The sequence below is a fragment of the Symphalangus syndactylus genome, chromosome 7 (assembly GCF_028878055.3).
Source record: "Symphalangus syndactylus isolate Jambi chromosome 7, NHGRI_mSymSyn1-v2.1_pri, whole genome shotgun sequence".
Classification (NCBI taxonomy): Eukaryota; Metazoa; Chordata; class Mammalia; order Primates; family Hylobatidae; genus Symphalangus; species Symphalangus syndactylus.
The window spans coordinates 44,822,600-44,839,838 of NC_072429.2; the positions used below are offsets into that span (position 1 = coordinate 44,822,600).

Genomic DNA, 17,239 nt, shown 5'->3' on the forward strand with positions numbered 1-17,239 from the left:
TTTAATTTGGATAAAACTTAAAGAGGAATAGCCTGAGCTTGATGAGTTTACTTTATAATCTTTTTCAGATCCCATCAATGTGTCTCTGAGAGTGTTCTGTCTACTATGTGTTATTACAACAAAACATGGAAATCATTTAGGGAGACATTTTCCTCTGAGTGGGGTTGTTGCTCAATTAGATCAACCAGAAAAAAACTGATTTGTCATATTCAAAATACTAAATATTGATATACACAGTGTTAATTTATTACATTATAAATAAAAGCATTAATTTGCAAGGTTTCAAAATTAAAAAAAAAAATTCCTCCAAGTATTATTCTCTGGCTAAATAAATGTCCATGCCCCTCAATGGGAAGGAATGGGTCCTGATCGTACCAATATACCCAAGAGCTTAACACAGAACACATATTTGTGAATTAATGAAAACAACAAAGAAGAAGAGCACACTGAATTATAAACTAATTATAGTAAAAAAACAAAATCCTTAATGTTCTCCTTTCCTGAAGAGAAGAATTATCAGGATCAAGAGATCAAAGAAAGTTCAGCTAACATCCTAGTTTAAGAGCTGAGGAAAAACATCATTTTTTTCCTACTTCAAGAATTTGAAAAAGATAACTTTTTTTGTTGTTGTTGTTTTTTATGAGATGAAGTCCCGCTTTGTCACCGAGGCTAGAGTACAGTAGCGTGATCGCAGCTCACTACAACCTCCACCTCCCAGGTTCAAGCAATTCTCTTGCCTCAGCCTCCCGAGTAGCTGGGATTATAGGCTCCTGCCACCATGCCCGGCTAATTTTTGTATTTTTAGTAGAGATGGGGTTTCGCCATGTTGGTCAGGCTGGTCTTGAACTCCTGACCTCAAGCTATCCACCTGCCTTTGCCTCCCAAAGTGCTGGGATTACAGGCGTGAGCCACTGCGCTCAGCAGAGATAACTTTTAAAAAACAAATCTTCGGCCGGGCACGGTGGCTCACGCCTGTAATCCCAGCACTTTGGGAGGCCGAGGCAGGCAGATAACGAGGTCAGGGAATCGAGACCATCCTGGCTAACACGGTGAAACCCCGTCTCTAGTAAAAATACAAAAACTTAGCCCGGCGTGGTGGCGGGCGCCTGTAGTCCCAGCTACTCGGGAGGCTGAGGCAGGAGAATGGCATGAACCCAGGAGGCGGAGCTTGCAGCGAGCTGAGATCGCGCCACTGCACTCCAGCCTGGGTGACAGAGCAAGACTCCATCTCAAAAAAAAAAAAATCTTCAAGTTGCTCATGGGGAGCCAAAAAAAAAAAAAAAGAAAAGAAAAACCCACCAAACCAATTACCAGATTTAGACTATCCTCAATATCTCTCATGGAAAAGATAAATGAAAATCCTCTTAATAGCAAAATGAAAATACATTTAAAAATCAAAATTTGCCAAAGGAAAAGCGAAGTAACCAGAATAACGCTTTAAAAAGTCAATACAGCCGGGCGCGGTGGCTCACGCTTGTAATCCCAGCACTTTGGGAGGCCGAGGCGGGTGGATCACGAGGTCAGGAGATCGAGACCACGGTGAAACCCCGTCTCTACTAAAAATACAAAAAAAATTAGCCGGGCGTAGTGGCGGGCGCCTGTAGTCCCAGCTACTCGGAGAGGCTGAGGCAGGAGAATGGCGTGAACCCGGGAGGCGGAGCTTGCAGTGAGCCGAGATTGCGCCACTGCACTCCAGCCTGGGCGACAGAGCGAGACTCCGTCTCAAAAAAAAAAAAAAAACTCAATACAATAACAGATGAAAAGAATACCCTAATTTTGCAGTAAATCCCCTCAGAAAGGCTAACCTTTTGTAAAGCTTTCTATTTAAAATTTTTGTGGTTATCATCACTGTAAATATGTATCAATATAACTGATGAGTACAATTTGGTTTTGAAAGAGAAAATTATTTATGTTAGAATGAGTCCTTAGAAATCAAAGCACAAATACTGTGACCTATGATCATCAATTTTATGGGTTTTCTTCTGGTCTTTCTATTCTTTACGTAGGTCCAAGTAACAAGTGAAGGCATGCCATCCAAAAAGAAAGGCAAGGAACTAGCAGAAATCAACCCTCATCCCTGAAGGCACTAATTAGCCAACCATGGCTATGGTAGTAGCACTGCAAGGTTTTGGGGTGGCACCAGAAAATTATCATCAACCTGCCAACCCCTGGGATCTGTGTCTGACATCCAAATATTTCTAGTACTGATGGCTCCACCAAGATATCATCAAGCAAATAATCCTCAGTGTTTTCTGGCACCCAGCTTGAGGAAAACCTACAGACAAGAGCCTTTGAGGTTAATGGTAGGCCCTTGATGGGTCATGATCTTACAAAGACTAGGGAAATAAGGAGGGACAATTGTTCAGTATTTCCAAATAGTTAATAGCAAGTCTCTCTGCTCATGAACATATAGCATTTTAAATTAAGAAGTAGCATCTACACTATTTATAACCAGTCCATATCTTTAGTAATGTGAGTTCTTTTTCTCCACTTCTTGGTTCCATAAGAAAATTCAGGCTTAGCTCAGAGCTCCAGGGCCCATCTGAGAAGGATTTAAAGCCCTAGAGAAAGACAAGTTGAAAAGGAGACTAAGCACCTGGCTCCCTGACTTTGACAGAATAGCAGGAACTGGTCATCTTTTGTTTACAGAGTAAACAATACTAAAAATAGTGGCTGTATCAGACTCGTTTCAAAATAATTTATACAAAATCTAGTCCATAATTTAAATGCAAAGGTGGTAAATACATTCTGTTTTAACCCCCCAACACCCCGTATATAGATTTCATCTAAGATACATTAAAGCTCTAAAATAGAAACATGGAAGCAGAAACATGCTCCTAATTATTTGTCATTTAAAATGATACATTAAGCAGCCCCTTCCAAAGGGGAAAAAAAAGTCACAACAGACCATGGACTACAACTGGCATCTATTCAAGAATTATTTTATGGCTGGACGTGGTGGATCACACCTGTAATCCCAGCACTTTGGGAGGCTGAGGTGGAAGGACTGCTTGAGCCCAGGAGTTCAAGACCAGCCTGGGCAACATAGCAAGACCCTGCCTCTTAAAAAAAAAAAAAAAAGAATTCTTTTAGATTTCAAGAACAATTTTAAAAATCATTTGTTTGGGCCAGGCACAGTGGCTCATGCCTATAATACCAGCACTTTGGGAGGCTGAGGTGGGAGGATCACTTGAGGTCAGGAGTTTGAGAGCAGCCTGGCCAACATGGTGAAACCCCATCTCTACTAAAAATAGAAAAATTAGCTGGGTGTGGTGGCACGCCCCTGTAGTCCCAGCTACTTGGGAGGCTGAGGCACGAGAATCACTTGAACCTGGGAGGTAGAGGTTGTGGTGAGCCGAGATTATCCCACTGCACTCCAGCCTGGGCAACAGAGCAAGATTCTGCCTAAAACACAAAACAAAACCAAAACACACACACAAGAACTCTACTATTCATTCAGAAGACACCATTAGGAAAGTGAAAAGAAAATCCAAAAGAGCAGGAGGATATATTTTTCAGACAATGGACTTATATCTAAAATACATAAAGAACTTCTTAAAGTCAATAAGGAAGCCATTAAATAAAAAAAGGGACAAGACTTGAATACACATTTCACAAAAAAGACATCTAAATGGCCAACAAACTTACAAAAAGGTGCTCTATTTCATTAGCCATTATAGAAATGAAAATTAAAACCACAGATGATGACCAAAATAAAAAACAGAAAATACCAAATGTTGTTGAGAATATATAATAACCAGAAATCTCACACTACACTACTGATGGGAGTACAAACCTGTACAACTACTTTAGAAAACTGTTTGCCAATATCAACAAAAAATGAATTTACACATATCCAGCAATTCCACTCCTAGTTGTATGTCCAACAGAACATTTACATATGATACCAAAAGACACATAAGGAGGGGCAAAGCAACAGTATTCATAAAACTGGAAATTACTCAAATGCCTATCTACAGTAGAATAGGTAACTAAATTGTGGTATTTTCACATAATGAGACAGTGGTGTGCATGAATAAACTGTAACCCACATGGGTAAATTTTGCAACACCATGTTGAGCAAAAGAAGCCAGACTCAAAACAGTATTTACTGTATGATTAGATTCATATAAAGATTTTTTTAAAGAACAGGCAAACTAAACATACCAGTGAGTATGCCCTGGGAGGAGAGTGACTGGAAAGGCACTGAAGGGATCTTTTGGAGTGTTGGTAATGCTGTTTCTGGATTCAGGTACTAGTTAGCTGTGCATGTTCAGTTTGTGAAAATTCATTGAGCTGCACATTTATGATTGTACATGTTTTTATACTTAAATCATACTTCACTAACAATTCAGAAACGGGAGAAGAAAAAGACTGTACGAGGAATAGTGATGCAGACTATGAGCCCTCTGTGGACTGAGACCTTTGCATGGTTTATCACTGCATTCACCCCAGCACTTACCAGTGAGTGGCACAGCATGGATACATTAGTGAGTGTTGGCCAAAACAGGCATGGAGGTGGATTTCTAACAGAAACTTACCTGAAGAAATAGCAGCTAATCTTAATACCATTTTAACTTACCAGTTCGCATCTATGAAAAGTATTCATATTACTTTACAAATCTCCAAATAAATTCACAGGCTATGCATGTAGCACGCACAGATGACTGGTATAACTGTAGAGAGGACAGTGATGATGGTTTCAGGAGTGGAGAGCAGCAGGTATGGTATCCTCATCAGTACTCAGCACGAGGAGTGCATTTTAAACATGGAAGAATTGAGGAGAAACATGGCCTTACAAAGCAACTAAGGCAAAAGCAGCTCTCTCCTACTGACTGGTCTAAAAGAATACGTGTGAAACAAACTTACTTTCAAAAAAGATTGCTATGATGTGGATGGTAGTCACAGGTCTCTGATTTATTATTGTTATTTTGCATAAGGTACATATATACTATGTATTCCTTTCATATGTATCCATAATTTCACAATAAAAATGAAAAGAATAGTATGGCTCTATAGTTACCAATTTTAAAAAGAAAAGAAACACAAAGGAGAAACAGACATCTCCAAGCTTTATCTCTTTAGAAATGAGAAATTTAACATTTAGTATTCAACCTATAGCACTTAGCATTAAGTGCTCAGGTGTTCAATTAAAGTTTGTGTTATATATGAAGGAAAACTTATCTTCATCACAATGTAATTCTTACAATATTGTTTCTTCTAAAAACAACCAATTGGTATATCCCAAGAATGGAATATTCCACACTGAAAAGACAGTGAAATCAAATGTAGACACTGAAAGACAGTCACAGAGCCATGCCTAGAACCCAGGCTTGCATGTTGACTGCAGCCTGCTCAGCTCTGATAGTGAGAAGTTCCAAAAACTATGCTTGCTTATTAGCCTGGAGTAGAGCATACTCAGGCAGACATTATGGGTAGGAAAAGGTATTCTATTCAGGAGAGTCCACCTTGATTCAGGCCTGGTCATGAGGTCCCTTCTTCCTGCAAGAACAATGAGAGCCAAAAAGTAGGTGCATCAAGCATTTAATACCTTTCCTGTTACACTATCATCACAGAATGTTTCATTCTACAAGTATTCAACTGCTAGGTTAATTTAACAACACTTATTAAATGTGTCAGGCCACAACTGATGTGGGGTCTGGGGACAGAACAGTGACATGGCTGGTGTTTTTGGCCTCATTAAGTCTGCAAGTTTAGCAAATGAAACACAAAGAAGTAATTACAATTACTGTATAATGTGCAATTAAAGATTAGACAGTTGCCTCTTATTCCTCCTGAAACCCTCTTAAATATAAATGTGAGTAAAATGCTGCTTGTTTAAAGGCAAAAAACTTACAAGCAACAGGAAAGGATGCAGCAATAAATTTCTGAAAGCTAGAAGCAGGATGACAAGTGGTAACTGACTCAGCAGACCCAAGAAAGCTAAATCCTAAACCAGAAAGCCAAAAAACAACCTGTTTTGTATCCCCCAAAAGCTCAAGAACTGGTGGCACCAGGTACTGGTAGAAGTAGAAGTGAAAATGAGATTTATAAACAGACGAGATTGGGCACGTTCAGGGTGGTATGGCTGTAGACAAGATTTATAAACAGAAAGAAAGTTTGGGCCGGGTGCAGTGGCTCATGCCTGTAATCCCAGCACTTTGGGAGGCCAAGGTGGGCAGATCGCCTGAGGTCAGGAGTTTGAGACCAGCCTGACCAGCATATTGAAACCCCATCTCTACTAAAAATACAAGAATTAGCTGGGCATGGTGGTGCATGCCTGTAATCCCAACTACTCGGGAGGCTGAGGCAGGAGAATTGCTTCAACCCGGGAGGCAGAGATTGCAGTGAGCTGAGATGGCACCACTGCACTCCAGCCTGGGCAACAGAGCGAGACTCTGTCTCAAAAATAATAATAATTTGATAACAAATAGCTAAATCAACACTGAATTCTATAGAGAAAGGACTATGATGATTAAAGGGACTTGGGTTTTATCTGTAGCGCTTTCGATTTTTATAGGATTGTATTCATTGTTAATCAAAATTTAACAATGAGTCTAAGATGAATTTGGTAATAGATATATGAGTGTTATGTTATACTATTCTTGCAACCTTCTCTAAGTTTAAAATGATTTCTAAATAAAATTTTCTTTAAAGGTACTTTAAAAAGAAAGCAAACATGATCATTAGCAGAATATTTGGAAAATAAAGAGAAATCAGTCCTACCATTTTTCTTAAAATGTGTTGTTTAAAAAGAAAAAAATAAGACACTATGCATTTGTGAAAATTTATAGAACTTGATAGCACAAAGAAAGAATCTTAAGGTATGCAAATTTTAAAAATCCACTTAGGTGGCTGGAGGATGTATGCAAAATGTGACAAAACAAGATAACTGTATTATAAATGTTTGAAACAACCTCACTCAAGTGGGTGGAGGAAAAGGTGCTGACTTAAGTAACATTTGGAAGACTAAAGGCAAAGGAACTGTACATATGCTTTGTCCTGTAGTGGTTATGATACTATTTCCCACAGGGGTGTGGGTTAACAATTCTGATACAACTTACACGTGTATATCAGAACTGAAGAATGATGTAATGGATGGTAGAAGTGAGCCAGGTTTCTCCATGTTAGAGTGGGAGTTTATAGATAAGGGGAGTAGGCTACAGTGACCCATATGGTAACAAATTAGAGGTGGAGATACTAGTACGAACTTATGTTTAGCTTAATATAGATAGATGGTACATACAGAAATAGTTACAGATGTGTATACCCACAGGTTAATATACAGACATATATAGTTCCTTGCTCTGTCAGCTTAGAAGGCCTAAAAGCAATGACACCCTAGTAGCAAGGAGCACAGATCTTGGTTTGTAGTATTATTTTTCAATAAAAGGAACCTAGGCTCCTTGGAAAAGTGCCTGATTCTAGCATAGTGCAGGAAATATATAAGATGAGCCTAGTGCCAAAAAGTATGGAAGTGGTTAAAAAAAAATCCACGATGATGGAGGTATGCAATTTAAGCAATAAAACAAAGCATTTATTGGATTATAAACGGAAGAATAAAATAAATATTTATGAGTCTATACAGATATAAATACTAAATGAATTATCAGAGAAGAGACAAATGTCCCATGCAGGAAAATAACAAATAATTCATGTTAATACTTGGCCCTCGGCGAGGTGTTACATAACTCCCCACTCCTTATGTGTGGACCATGTATAGTGACTTCCTTCCCAAGAGTAAGTATGGAAAGTGGGGTAAAAAGTATCTTTACAGAAGAGAAATCTGACAAACACTACCTCAGCCAGGTGATCAAGGTCAGTGTCAACAATGATGAGTCATGTTGGCAGTGTGCATTCTTTATATGATGTGATGAGAACAGCACATTACCTGTGGTCTTCCCCCAAATCCACAACCCCAGTCTAATCATGAGAAAAACATCAAACAAACCCCAATTGAGGGACATTCTACAAAGACCTGACCAGTACTCCTCAAAACTGTCAAGCTCATCAAAAACAAGGAAAGTTTGAGAAACTCACAGCCAAGAGGAGCCTAAGGAGACAGGACGACTAAATGTAACGTTACCATATTATATCATCCTGGATCCTGGATGGGATCCTGGAACAGAAAAAGGACATTAGGTAAAAGCTTAGAAAATCTGAACAAAGTACAGACTTTAATTGACAACAATGTACTAATATTGGTTCAAAAATTGTGAGAAACGCACCATACTGATATAAGATGCTAATAGGGAAAGCTGGGCACAGGGCATATGGAAACTCTCTACTGTCTTCTCAGTGTTTCTGAAAAATTTAAAATGTTTCAGCTGGGGGTGGTGGTGTGTGCCTGTGGTCCCAGCTACTCGGGAGGCCGGTGGGGGAAGGATCGCTTGAGCCAAGGAGTTTGAGGCCAGCCTGGGTAGCAACATAGCAGGAACCCATCTTAGGGGGAAAAAAGTTCCAAAAAGTAAAGTCTATTTGAAAGTATAGATTTATTTAAAAAACATTTAAAGCCAAGGAAAGGTTAAGAAGAAAGCCTGAAGATGGAGGGTTGCAGTGAGCCGAGATTGTGTGGCTGCACTCCAGCCTGGGTGCAGAGTGAGGCCTTGTCTCAAAAAAAAAGCCTGTTGAACGCACACCAAACTTGAGGAGCAGTTACAGTTCTGTGAAGAAATAGGTAGGGAGAAAAGGGAAATCAGTTTTTCTTTAGAAAGTTACTGTTTGAATCTAGCACATGAAGAATGTATTACTATATAATACAAAATGTTTACTTTTAAATACCACATTTAAGCATTGAATGATAAAATGAAATCGGCCGGGCGCAGTGGCTCACGCCTGTAATCCCAGCACTTTGGGAGACGGAGGCGGGTGGATCACGAGGTCAAGAGATCGAGACCATCCTTGCCAACATGGTGAAACCCCATCTCTACTAAAAATACAAAAAATTAGCTGGGCGTGGTGGCAGGCGCCTGTAGTCCCAGCTACTCAGGAAAACTGAGGCAGAAGAATCACTTGAGCCCAGGAGGCGGAGGTTGCAGTGAGCTGAGATTTCGCCACTGCACTGCAGCCTGGCGACAGAGTGAGATTCCGTCTCAAAAAAAGGAAAAAAGAAAAAAAAGAAAATGAAATAATTATTAAACAGGCACCACTCCCTAAACCCTTATATCTCTATTCATAAATTGTCCAGTCTCCAGACAGACTTCCAAATTGTATTCAAGCCTCTGATTATGGTAAGTACTAATTGATATTGCTGAGATAAACTAATTTAAAAGACAAAAACAGAAAAAGCGGTCAAAGATTATTCTAAATTGCTCAGGGAGGGGGATAAGAAATATATTATACATATGGGCTAGGCATGGTGGCTCATGTCTGTAATCCCAGCACTTTGGGAGGCAGAGACGGGCAGATCACTTAAGGCCAGGAGTTCGAGACCAGCCTGGGCAATGTGATGAAACCCCATCTCTACTAAAAATACAAAAATTAGCCAGGCGTGGTGGCATGCACCTGTAACACCAGCTACTCGGGAAGCTGAGGCACGAGAATCTCTTGAACCCAGGAGGCGGAGATTGCAGTGAGCGGAGATCTCACCACTGCACTACAGCCTAGGTGACACAGCCAGATCCTGTCTCAAAAAAAAAAAAAAAAAAAAAAAAAAAAAAAAAAAAAAAAGAAGAGGAGAGGAGAAGAGAAGAGAAAAGAAAAATACATATGAAGGTAGCCTGGGCATGGTGGCTCACACCTGTAATCCCAGCACTTTGGGAGGCCGAGGTGGGTGGATCATTTGAGGCCAGGAGTTCGAGACTAGCCCGGCCAACATGGTGAAAACCCGCCTCTACTAAAAATACAAAAAATTAGCTGGGCATAGTGGTGAGCACCTGTAATGCCAGCTACTCAAGAGGCTGAGGCAGGAAAATCGCTTGAACCTGGGAGGCGGAGGTTGCAGTGAGCCAAGATCGCGCCATTGCCCTCCAGCCTGAGCAAGAAGAACGAAACTCTATCTCAAAAAAAAAAAAGAATATAATTCTTCTAAGCTGTTGTACTTGCTTAAAGATAAAATAAGAACATTTTAAGAAACCAAAATAATTATTTTAAAGCCCTAAAAACAAATAAATCTGAGAATGTCACCTGAATCTCTTCGAGCCTTTTTCTCTCTCTTAATAAAAATATGAAGTTATTCTCATGGTGGGATTTACTTTATAACCTAGCATAAAATAATGAAATATAATTGATGTCTAGGATAAAACAATTTGAAGTTATGTGCAGTCAAACTACTGGTGGCATCAGCTTAGAGCAAAATTCCCTAGAGCAGTTCAACTGGGCCTTGGTTTCTGCCCAAACCAGGAAGTGCTGCCCTGTTTTCAGGACACAGATAGTATGATTAAGCCAAATAAATCTTGCCTAACAAGTGGTCACCCATGGGATCAGGTAAGAAAACAAGGATAGACTAACAGGAATCTATCACTGCTACAAAAACAAAGCATGAGGCTTGGCAAGAGTGAGCCCAATCAATACAAAGGACAGTTAGTTATGGATCCACAGCCCGACAATGACAAATCCTATTTCCATACTCCTCACAAATTACAAGAGAGCTCTCATGATATATTCCTCGTGTGATATCTTCTTGAAATATCATACCATTTGTTTTCTTTTAGAGTTACACATAGAAATATTTATCAATATATGATTTCTAGGATTCGTTTCAAGATAATGTAGTGAGTATAAATGAAATAATATTGGCCATTCATTCACAATTGCTGAAGCTGGGTGATGGTGCATAAAGTTTCTTATACTACTTTATTACTGTATGTGTTTGAAATTTCCATAGTAAAAAGTTGAAAATGTAAACATCATGAAGAAATTACTCCTACAACTCGATAACAAAACAAAAAACTCAATTCAAAAATGAGCAAAGAACTTGAATACACATTTTCTCTGAAGAAAATATCAATGGCCAATAAGCACATGAAAAGATGCTCAACATCACTAGTTATTAGGGAAATAGGGATCAATACTGCAATGAGATACCACTTCACACCCATTAGATGGCTACTATCAAAAAAACAAAAAAGAGAACATAACAAGTATGTTGAGGATATGGAGAAATTGGAATCCTTACGCACTGCTGGTGGGAAAATGAAATGGTGAAGCTGCTATGGAAAACAGTATGGGAGTTCCTCGAAAACTTAAAAATAGAATTGCCGTATGACCCAGCAATTCCATTTCTGGGTATATCCAAAAGAACTGAAAGCAGGGACTTGAAAGATATTTGTAGACTCATATTTTTTATAGCAGCATTACTCACAATGACCAAAAGGTAGAAGCAAACCAAGCCTCCGTCAACAAATGAATGCATAAACAAAATGTGGTACATATATAAAATGGACTATTATTCAGCCTTAAAGAGGCAGGAAATTCTGACACATGCTACAACATGGATGACCTCTGAAGACATTATGCTAAGTGATATATGCCAGTCACAAAAGGACAAATCCTGTCTAATTCCACTTATGAGAGGTACCTACAGTAGTCAAATACACAGAAAGTAGAATGGCGGCTTCCAGGGGCTGGAGGAGGGGGGAATGGAGAGTTATTGTTCAATGGAGTTTCAGTTTTGCAAGGTGAAAAAGTTCTGGAGATGGACTGGTTCCACAACAATGTGAATGTACTTAATGCCACTAAACTATATACTTAAAAATGGTTAACATGGTAAATTTTATGTGTATTTTACCACAATTAAAAGTTTTCAAAGGAATAATTTACCCATCTTCCTAATATTTTTATAAATTTTCTTTGATCACTGACCATGTAGGCCACAAATACAGCATATAACTTAAGAAACTTTGACATTTAGATTATATCGGCATTCTGTGATATAATTATAACTTCTTTTGAAACTGAAAAATAAGCAAAAAAGCCACATAAGCACTATTCATTCCTTCCTCCAGGATCATTACTTCATCTAATAATTTAACATGAATATGGTTTGACCTATCAGAGATGAAATTCTTATGCTCATCAAAATATTCCTCCATAATCCTGAGAGAATTTATCCAAAAGTATACCATTCCAAAAGCTGTACTATAATGTCATCAAACTATAATACAGAGTATTGGTGATGCTCACAAATGGGCAACTTCTTTAGCAGGTAATGAGGCAAGTCCAGAACTAAACATTCTGTAATCTGTTTGAACCTACATGGCAGTGTCATCATCACCCGCTTACACTGAATTCAAATCCAAGTATCCCAAAATACTTGAAATGAATTGGCAAAATTCATGCACAGATCTACTGCAGATGATCTGCATTCATCTATGGATGAACGGGAGTTAACGTCCTCAGAGAGAGAAACACGTAACAGGTTTCTCAGCACTCAGTATGGGCCTACTTAAGTCTTTCTAAAATAGTGCTTCCATACTGTCTGAGACACAGTCTCAGTTTCAAAATGCAAAAATGAAAAAAAAAAAAAAATGCCACAGGGAACCTATAAGCCTAGCCTCTTTTTTTTTTTTTGGGACAGAGTCTCACTCTGTCGCCCAGCCTGGAGTGCAGTGGCGCAATCTTGGCTCGCTGCAACCTTCACCTCCCGGATTTCTCCTGCCTCAGCCTCCCGAGTAGCTGGGACTACAGGCACGTGGCCACCACGACCAGCTAATTTTTTGTATTTTTAGTAGAGATGGGGTTTCACCATGTTAGCCAGGATGGTCTCAATCTTCTGACCTCGTGATCTGCCCACCTCGGTGCCTTTTTTTTTTTTTAATGACAGTCTTGCTCACCCAAGCTGGAGTACAGTGGTGCGATCCCATCTCACTGCAATCTCTGCCTCCTGGGATCAAGTGATTTTCCTGCCTCAGCCTCCCAAGTAGCTGGGATTACAGGTGTGCACCACCACGCCACGCTTTATTTATTTATTTATTTATTTATTTATTTATTTATTTATTTCCTTTAAAACAGAGTCTTGCTCTGTCGCCAGGCAGGAATGCAGTGGCACGATCTCAGTTCACTGCAACATCTGCCTCCTGGGTTCAAGCGATTCTCCTGCCTCAGCCTCCTGAGTAGCTGGGACTACAGGTGCACGCCACCACGCCCAGCTAATTTTTATATTTTTAATAGAGGTGGGGTTTCACATGTTGGCCGGGATGGTCTCAATCTCTTGACCTCGTGATCTTTGTGATCTGCCCGCCTTGGCCTCCCAAAGTGCTGGGATTACAGGCATGAGCCACCTTGCCTGGCCATTTTTTGTTTTGTTTTGTTTTGTTTTGAGACAGTCTTGCTCTGTCACCCAGGCTGGGGTGTAGTGGCACAATCTCGGCTCACTGCAACCTCTGCCTCCCAGGTTCAAGCAATTCTCCTGCCTCAGCCTCCCAAGTAGCTGGGATTACAGGCGAGTACCACCACACCTGGCTAATTTTTGTATTTTTAGTAGAGACAAGGTTTCGCCATGTTGGCCAGGCTGGTCTCGAACTCCTGACCAAGTGATCCGCCTGCCTCGGCCTCCCAAAGTGCTGTGATTACAGGTGTGAGCCACCACACCTGGTTGAGCCTAGCACAGTCTGTCACTATGCTAAATTCAAGTTGTCCACATATTACACTACCAATAAAAAGACCATAAAGACAAAACTGTGTTTGCATTTATGAATGAATCATACAGTTTTCCATTACATTTACTTGGTGAGAAAACTAGCTCAATTTGATTAACCAGATCAAATAGAAGTCAGAACAGCCCTGTGTGACAACCAAAGAGTATCATGCTCCTATCAAGTTGCCTGGACAATTCACCATCATTCTATAATTCAAAAGCCTTTTAAATATGCATATTCTCTGACCAGGCATTTCCATGGCTAGTAATTTATGCTAAGGAAACAGTTGAAGACGTATGTAAAATAAATTTCAGTCAATGAAAAAAACTATAAACATTCTTAGTGACCAAAGATAAGCAATTAAATTATGATTCAGCCATACAATTACATGCCATGCAGACATTAAAAATATTTTATATAGAAGACATTAATAACATTGTGTGAAGAACATTACAAAATAGAAATATGAACCCATTTCATTACTTATCTAGCATGCCTTTGTAGATACATGTGCATGATACACATGTGCAAATGTATGAATGCACGTCTGAGAACAAGATACACATGGACACGTGCAAAAGTATGTGCAAGTATGATCAGGGGCTCATAAAACCGCACACGAATGTAAAAGATATGTCTGTATATGTATATATGGGCATGTAAGAGAATACATATGCATGCGTATATATCTGCTAATGCATACACCTATATTTGGACTGTGAGCCTGTGTTTTAAGTAGGTGAGTGTGTGTATATCCTTGTAATCACTACTTAGCAGCTTGTGACCTTGAGGCAAGTTACTGAGCCACTTTGAGTCTTTGACAATGAGAACAAACCCTGGTTCATAAGGGTTTGGTATGGATTAAATGAAAAAAAAAAATGGATGTAAATTACTTAGTACTGTGATTGTTGCATAAAAAAATCAATATTAGCTTTCCTGCATTCCTTATCTGTACACACATCTACTGATCTATAACTATGTATATTTACATAGCTATAAACCCACAAGAATGCACATTAAAATATTACCTTTGGTTATCTATTTGGTTTTCGTTTAGGGAGGGTTTTGCAGTTTTTTGGGCTTTCACCTTTTACAATTTTTCTAGGAAGGTTTTTTTCATTTTTTTATACTTCAATTCTGCATAATTAAAAAACATTAAATGCCACACTAAGGAATACATGGTTTTGATACTACAGCAAATTTTTTGTATTCTAGCAGTATGTCGGCATTACCTAATAGCTCAAGAAGATGGCAGTACAAAGAAAAACCACAGCTCTTGCTTGTTAGCCTTACCCAAGTCAGGATGAAAAGGATGAAATCAGATGACAGTATACAGTAGGAGTGATTTGCAAACACTGTGGTGACAGTTAAGTGACATCTGTTATTCCCATTTTATTAAAGCAGTAAGGAACCCGCAGGCTGCCCAAGGTCATACAAAAAAAGCATGTGCTAGATCCATGTGCTCTGAAGAGATCTAAGGATTAACTGCATTGCCACAATTTGGGCCGTGTTTATAAAACCAAGAAGCGAAATTCTTAACTAGTCATTTTGGGAGTCCAAGCCTGAGTGGGGGCGGATTGCAACACATGGCTGATGACAGCAAAACAAACCAGTAACAGGCCACACCAGGGTTAATCTACGTTTTCATCGTACTGGCTGGCTTTCCTTATTTCTAAAATATAAAATTGTAGATCGTCTAAGATAGGACATTTTATTTGATAAAAGCAGGATTGACATCTGTATGCACCGAAAGCATCTGAAACATGACAAACACAAGCCGTTATTTGCGGTTCCAATCAACATCAGTTTACCACCTGGCTCAATTCCCACCATTACGATATGTTAGATTAACACTTCCAAAAACCCTGCAGGTGGTCTCTAAATTTCCTGGGGGAATTTAGTACAGACGGGGAGTGAAACAAGCAGCTCTTTTCCCTGGGGCCTCAATGTATTAAATCAAACCCGAGAAAATGATCCAATCATTCCCTATACATTTCCTCCCCAGCTATGCCATCAAATCTCTTAAAACGTCACTTCCATGCATTTAAAATACACCCGGCACACGCCCTGCAGACTTCCCCGTAGCTCTCCCTTTTGGGGCATCACCACAGCCAAACATCGCCTCTTCCAAATCTACTGCAAACTGCGGGCTTGTCTCTTGCTTCATTTTTTACTTTTGTCTTAAAACGGAGGCGAGGGGGATGGGTTTCGACAAACTAGGCTCAGAAACCCTGAGCAATAGCATCTTGCTGTGGGGAGCTATCGGCAGCAGCAGAGATTTTAATCTTTTCTCTCCACCCAGTTTCCGTTTCATGCTTTTTTCTTTCTTTCTTTTCCAATGACATCAAACCAAAGGTGGAAACATGAAAAACGAATGCCTCTGATCGATGCCGCCTGTGGGTCGCAGGTTCTGACTCAGGCACCCGCCCGCCCTGGGAAATGCGGGAAACGAGGCCGGGAGGAGGGCTTTCCACCGCCGGAGTCCCACCCGGGGTCGCGGACGGAAAGGCCGGGCCCGCAGCAGCCTCGAATCCGAGCCCGGGGCCCGACCCGCCCCTCCAGGCCCAGCGCGGCCTGCCAAGCCCCGGCGTTGAGTTGGCCGCGGGCCGGCCAGAGAGGCCTGAGGCGGCCAGCGGGCAGGGCAGAGCCGGGGGCCGGAGTCCGGGGCTGGAGTCGGGCGCCGCTTACCTGCTGGTACCGGCTGCCGCAGGCCGGCTCGACCGCCGCCAGCGCCGCCAACGCCAACGCCATGGCGCAGCGGGCAGCAGGGAAGGAGAGCGAGCGAGCGAGCTAGCTGAAGGGGCGCGGCCGCTGCGGCCTGGGAGTGCTGCGAGGCCGAGGGGAACGCGCCTTGGGTGGGTCTCGATGGCCGCCGCCGCTCCCGGGCGAGACGCTCTTCTCAAGCTGTAAGCGCCGCCGCCGCCGCCGCCGCCGCCGAGACTCCGACGCGGCCCCTGGGGAAGAGGCGGGGACTACGACGACGACGCTGCGCTGCCGCCCCGCCCCCGACTCGCACCGCCCTGCCCGGCCCGGCCTAGTCCTGCGCCGGCGCCCCGAGGTGCACCAGCACAGGTGTAGTTGCTCCGACGACCTGAGCCTCCGAGGCTCAAGTGTTGTATTCGATTCCACTAAAAACGAATTACTAACAGGCCAGCCCAAAGAAAGGGCGATGCTGCTGATGACCACCTCGTGCCAAGCACTGAGCTTCACTTACGTGCCCTCATCCAGCCCTCAGCACCACCGCCCTGACGCAGGGACCACAGCCCCATTCTCGAGGTCGTTGACAACCAGAGAGGTTGACAGTCTTCACAGCAGCGACCTGATCCCTCGTGTCTGGCAGCAGAATCGTGGTTCTTATTCACCCCCTTCTTTTATCTGCCGTACTCATAAACCAGGGGTCAGCCAGCGACAGGGAGGGGGCCAAATACGGTCTGCCACCATGACTGTGAAAAGTACATGAAATTCAAGTTTCAGTGTCCATAAATAAAGTTTTATTGGAACAAAGCAGCACCCATTTGTTTGGTATGGCCTACAAACCCTAGAATACTTGCTATCTGACATTTTACAGAAAAAGTTTGCTAACCCTAAATCCTTGAGAACTGCTTGGATCTCAAATCCTACTTAGGGTGGATGATTATAATAGCATCCTCATGTTTATGCCA

At 41.3% G+C, this 17,239-nt stretch overlaps 1 protein-coding gene across 1 annotated transcript in view; it reads right to left on the minus strand.

Annotated features, from left to right (window-relative positions):
• The window catches only part of NDFIP1 (Nedd4 family interacting protein 1), a 47,781-nt gene extending 31,197 nt beyond the window's left edge, over positions 1-16,584 (minus strand). The window contains exon 1 of the mRNA XM_055285851.2: positions 16,266-16,584. Coding sequence (XP_055141826.1) covers positions 16,266-16,328 — 63 coding nt within the window. The 5' untranslated portion in view covers positions 16,329-16,584. The remainder of the gene's footprint in view (positions 1-16,265) is intronic.
• Positions 16,585-17,239: the final 655 nt, after the last annotated feature.